The sequence below is a fragment of the Lathyrus oleraceus genome, chromosome 2 (genome assembly GCF_024323335.1).
Source record: "Lathyrus oleraceus cultivar Zhongwan6 chromosome 2, CAAS_Psat_ZW6_1.0, whole genome shotgun sequence".
Taxonomy (NCBI): Eukaryota; Viridiplantae; Streptophyta; class Magnoliopsida; order Fabales; family Fabaceae; genus Lathyrus; species Lathyrus oleraceus.
Window position 1 is genome coordinate 15,598,558 of NC_066580.1, and position 5,136 is coordinate 15,603,693.

Consider the following 5,136-nt stretch of genomic DNA (forward strand, 5'->3'; position numbering starts at 1 on the left):
CAATTTTGAACATATAATGCATCATCCTATGAACGTCTCTGTCAGTCTTAATATCCACTCATTCACGCACTTCTCCATTTTGGTTGAACTTGGGCACAAGCCATTGGATTCTTCTAATCCTTTCACCATCTCCAATTTCTCCATCTAACCAATTATTCAACGTCCGATTAAGATGTTCAAATAAATCTATATTCCAAAGTCGAATCTTTATCGGAGACGCAACGACGGAAAAGATTAAATCGACATTTCGCTTGTGAATGTATTCAGACATGGTTAAAACTCAAAAGCTTGAAGGAGATTGAAGTTGAATGAAAGAAAATGTGGTTGTAAGGTAAAAGTTGTGTGAAAAATATGACTGAAGGGCGACGTATTTATAGAAGAAGTATGAAAAAGGCATGCGCCAAAGGGCCATACGCCACACATGTCAACACATGTAGGCGCCAAAAGCATGGACGCAACCACATGCATGCGCCAGCACCCTTGGCGCCTCCATGCATTGCTTTTAAAACATGCGTCAGTGGTGCTGGTGCCTCCTCTTAGTTTAAAATGGATGCACCAATTCATCTGACGCATCTGTTTTGAAATGTGGTTATTTGGGTAATTTTTTTGAAATATTGGTTATTTTAGATTTTTTTTTTTAAAAATGATTATTTAAAAAAAAAATCACACGTGAATAAGGACACATAGACCTTTTCTTAAATTTTTATTTCCTTAGATCACTCCCTCCCTATCTTTTTTCACTTTGCATTTTTATTTATTTTCATAAAAAAATAATTCAAGAAATCTGATTTACTAATGAATTTATTAATAACTGATCAACGTCAAAACAGACATTCCGCTTTTTCAATTTCTAAACTAAATATAAATAAACAATTAGTTATTCAAATAGTGTTTCTAGACTCTGAATATCTTATTATATATACTTAAAATGTAATAGTATTATCTAAATAAGCACTCTTCGGTACCAACATCAATGATATACTATACCATATACTATACCAAATTTTATTTCTCTATAATGTTATTTAGATACAAATGATCAAAATTGGTTACTCTAAATCATATAATCTAGCAAAAACCCCTACAAGTGCCGCAGTATTGTATGTGCAAGCCTCCAATTGCTCATAATTTCCTCTTGCATCTCTAAACTGGTCATTCCTATCAGGTCCACCAACTAGGGCACCAATGAGTATATTTGGGTTGGGCTTAGGATTTCCATACCAATTATCAAACCCTTGAGTGCATCCAATAAAGCCCATATTCTCCTTATATGATTCAATGGATGCACCCCTATGATGCACCCTTTGTGGATATTTAGGACCATAACCAACCAAATAGCTCATATTCATTGGATTAGAACCCAACATATAATCAACTTGTGATTTTGCAAATGAAAATATTTCATTAGAATCCACTTCACCTTTTGGGCATTGTAGCTTTTGATTTGTGGCTAAGAGATGATCTGAGTAGACTGTGAGAAGAAACGCTGCATTTGCTACGTATTGTATATTGTTCCATTGACGAATATATAGTAATCCTCCTGGAGTGCGATCCACGTTATCGTTACTTGCGTTGTTGAGGTTAAGACATGCACAAATATAATGATTTGCTTTTGAACGATATTGTTCCAATATTACTTCATGTTTCTTGTGTTTTTCTTCCATAAGGAGCTGGTAAAAGAAAATGTCAGTATATTTGAAAATGGTTCATTTATATGATCAATTAATTATAAACTTTAGATTATTAGATTGCTTTGACTTTTACTATAATAATTAAAAAGTCATATTTATGAATATATGTTATATGCTGACAATGTAGGAATTTCATGCCAACAATTGTTATCAATTATTTTCTTTGAAAATACTTCATTTGGTTTTACCGAAAAAATTTACACCCTCCAACAACTATTACACTAAATAAATTTGATATTTTTTTATTTAATAATTGATATATCTAATTATATATATTTTAGATAAATTAATTGTTGTATGAAAATAAAAAATATTTGTTTATAATAGTGACTAGAAGATGTATTTTTTAAATACATTGAATAATTAATGTATCTGTACAATATAAAGATCAAATACATTACATATTCAATGAATTAAAAAAAATATTTTTTAAAATAAGATCATTGTATATAATAATAATAACAATAATAATAATAAAAATAATAATATGAATATGTTTGTAAAAGTTAAAGTAAAATTTCCAATTCAATACAAAATCATATTTTTATAATTTCAAATCAAATTGATTTTATTTTTTGTAAAAAATAAAACTAAGCTTTTGAAGCAAAATCAATTCTGTTGGACAAATTAAAACACATATTTTTATTATAATAATGTCTGACCATATATAAAATTAATGTTAGAATATTTTTCTTGAATGTTAGAATAAATAATTAAAAACAAAATATACTTTCTCTGATAAATAATAATAATAATAATAATAATAATTAAAGACGTCTTCTAATATTGGGTTTTAATTATTTTTTTAAACATATTAGATAGTTTTTCAATTTACTTTTCTAAATACTAAAATTTGTTAAAATATTTTTTAAAACAAAATATATTTTAAATTTGTTAAAATATATTTTAAAATCAAGTTTCTGAATACTAAAATTATGTTATTTTTATATCAAACATAAAATGAATAAAATAAAGTTCAAATAGGATTCTTTTCAAGTTAAATGTTTTTAAGATTTATTCTTTTTTTTTTTTTTAATTTAATGTAACTTAGGATCAGTTTGTTTGAATTTTTTTAATGATTTAATATGTTAAATATTTTAATTTTAAAAAATTATATTTTAAAAAAAGGTTTAAATAAAAAATTATTTTAGATAGTTTTTTCATTAAGTGTTATTTGAGGTATTTCATATTTTTATTAAAATATTTTTTAGATATCAAAATTACTTAAATATGAAAGCAATTTTGATATTTTTTATAATAATAATTTTTTAGTATTTTTAAAAATATTTCATAAAATAAAATTAAAAAAAGAATTTATTTTTTTTAAGTTAAAAAAATTGACAACAAATCTTTTTATTCTATAAACATTTAGACCAATAAATTTTAAAATGCACATGTTACTAAAAAAATGCGTAATATCCTTTTTATGTAATTACAACATTTATTTTCCTTTTTTAACTTAAAAAAAAGTTTATATGAATCTTTTAACTCTTTAAAATTTAATATAAAAAATTAAAATCTATGATTAATCCATATGACTTGATACTCTTTTTTCATTGGTTAAGACATATAATAAAGCTTAAAAAGTGTGAGAAAGAATGATTTACCATTGAAGCAATGGCTTGAACACCAGCATACTTAACATCCCAACTAAATTCTGTCATTGCCCAAGTAGTTCCACCAAAATCATAAGCATTCTCCAAAACATATTTTAAATATTCTTCTTTTTCTGTAGCCTTATATAACCATATTGCTGCCCATAACAACTCATCCATGTATCCACTAACTGAAGTATAATACCCTTTTACCACTTCAACACTCTCATCATATTTACCTCTGAACTTGTCACCAAACTCAAACAACTACAACATAATCACAATCAATTCAAATTTAACTTCAATTAAGTTAAATCAAATTTCAAATTACTAACTAATTTAAAAATGTTTTATACCTCTTGTGCATGATGCAAGAGTAGTTGAGAGTAATGTGGATTTGTTTTCCTAAACAAAATTGATGCTGCTGCTAAGGCTGCTGCAGTCTCGCCAGCAGCATCAGAACCAGGATTATTTTCGTCAATTTTATAAGCTCTTCGCGAAGTTGTCATGTCTTCTGGCCGCTGCCAACAATAATGATCTGTCTCTCCATCACCCACCTAAGAATTTTAATTGAATGAAATACATTAAAAAATTTGATGATGATGAATTTCGAAATCCAACTCGTTTAAACTATGATTTTGAAAAAGAAAATACCTCTACCCATAAAACATTTGATTGTGTGTGAGCTTTGACGAAATAGTCCGTCCCCCATTTAATAGCCTCCATCGCATGGACATATTCGCCGGCGCTGGCGATTTTTTCGCCGTATTCTATGGCAGCCCAAGAAAGCAGAGTTACGGTGAAAGCCATTGGTAGTCCAAATTTCACATTGTCTCCGGCATCATAGTAGCCTCCCACCAAGTCCACCTATGTGTCCAAAAACAAAAATCATATTAATGAAAAAAATATCGTAAAACATTAAAAATATAATCAGAGTTATTTTTTTTAGAGTGTGTAAGACAGACTAACTTTTACACCCGACCTTTAAAAAATTTGAGACGATTTATAATAATATACAATATAAAGTATATGTAATGTACCCCTTGTTCTAGGCCATCATTGAGACCAGAATGGTGACGCCAATTGACCCTTTGATTGTAGGGTAAGTGACCAGAACGTTGTGACTCAAAGTAGAGGAGGCTTTGTGACAAGGCTTGGCCATAGTTGAAGGATTCACAAAAAGGAAATGAGATTGTGATGAGAGAAACTAAGACAAAACATAGTGTCACATTCTTTTCAACTCTGCTTCTCTTCATTTCTCTCTCTCACTATCTTAATATCTCGCTCTCTCTATCACTAGTTATTATATATAAGTGTTTCAAGTTTATTATATTAGTAGAAAGTAACAAAGTGCTTTTTATAAATCAAATATCTATATAATTCATGATATTATCTATAAATGTAATATTTTCTATGAAAAACAACTCTCCTTTCCTTATCATTATTTCTTTTTTATTATAACTAAAGGTTAATTTTTGAATTTATTGAAAAATTTAACCTTTGCTTTTTAATAATTTTTTATTAATAAAAAATAGAACAAATATTAAAGATATTACATGATAGTATAAATATTAATCTCATATTTTCCTATGTGATTTTAAAAATTAACTATTCAATTAAATTTTTTAAGAGACTCGAATATCTATTTTCCGTACCACATTAAATTTAGAGAACTGTTCTTACAATGTTGGCTAAGAAATTACTAAATTAAAAATATTAAAAAGTATCCATATGTAATTATTCAACATATCAACAACATCAAATTAAATTATATATAAATTTTATTTTTGATAATTATATATATATATATATATATATATATATATATATATATATATATATATATATAT

At 26.9% G+C, this 5,136-nt stretch overlaps 1 protein-coding gene across 1 annotated transcript; it reads right to left on the reverse strand.

Annotated features, from left to right (window-relative positions):
- Window positions 1–939: 939 nt before the first annotated feature.
- Window positions 940–4,594, reverse strand: LOC127121070 (endoglucanase 11). Its single transcript, XM_051051680.1, has 5 exons — window positions 4,327–4,594; window positions 3,941–4,153; window positions 3,643–3,843; window positions 3,299–3,553; window positions 940–1,670 (listed from the first exon to the last, which is right to left on the reverse strand). The coding sequence occupies exons 1-5, from the start codon at window positions 4,540–4,542 to the stop codon at window positions 1,050–1,052; spliced, it is 1,506 nt and encodes a 501-aa protein (XP_050907637.1). The 5' UTR covers window positions 4,543–4,594; the 3' UTR covers window positions 940–1,049.
- Between the last annotated feature and the right edge of the window lie 542 nt (window positions 4,595–5,136).

Excerpts from the sequence above, each read along its gene's own strand:
- LOC127121070 (XM_051051680.1), bottom strand. The coding sequence starts at position 4,542 with ATGAAGAGAAGCAGAGTTGAAAAGAATGTGACACTATGTTTTGTCTTA. Across the intron at positions 4,154-4,326 it reads ATGATGGCCTAGAACAAGGG|GTGGACTTGGTGGGAGGCTA; the intron begins GTACATTACATA and ends TTGGACACATAG. Across the intron at positions 1,671-3,298 it reads TTCAAGCCATTGCTTCAATG|CTCCTTATGGAAGAAAAACA; the intron begins GTAAATCATTCT and ends TTCTTTTACCAG.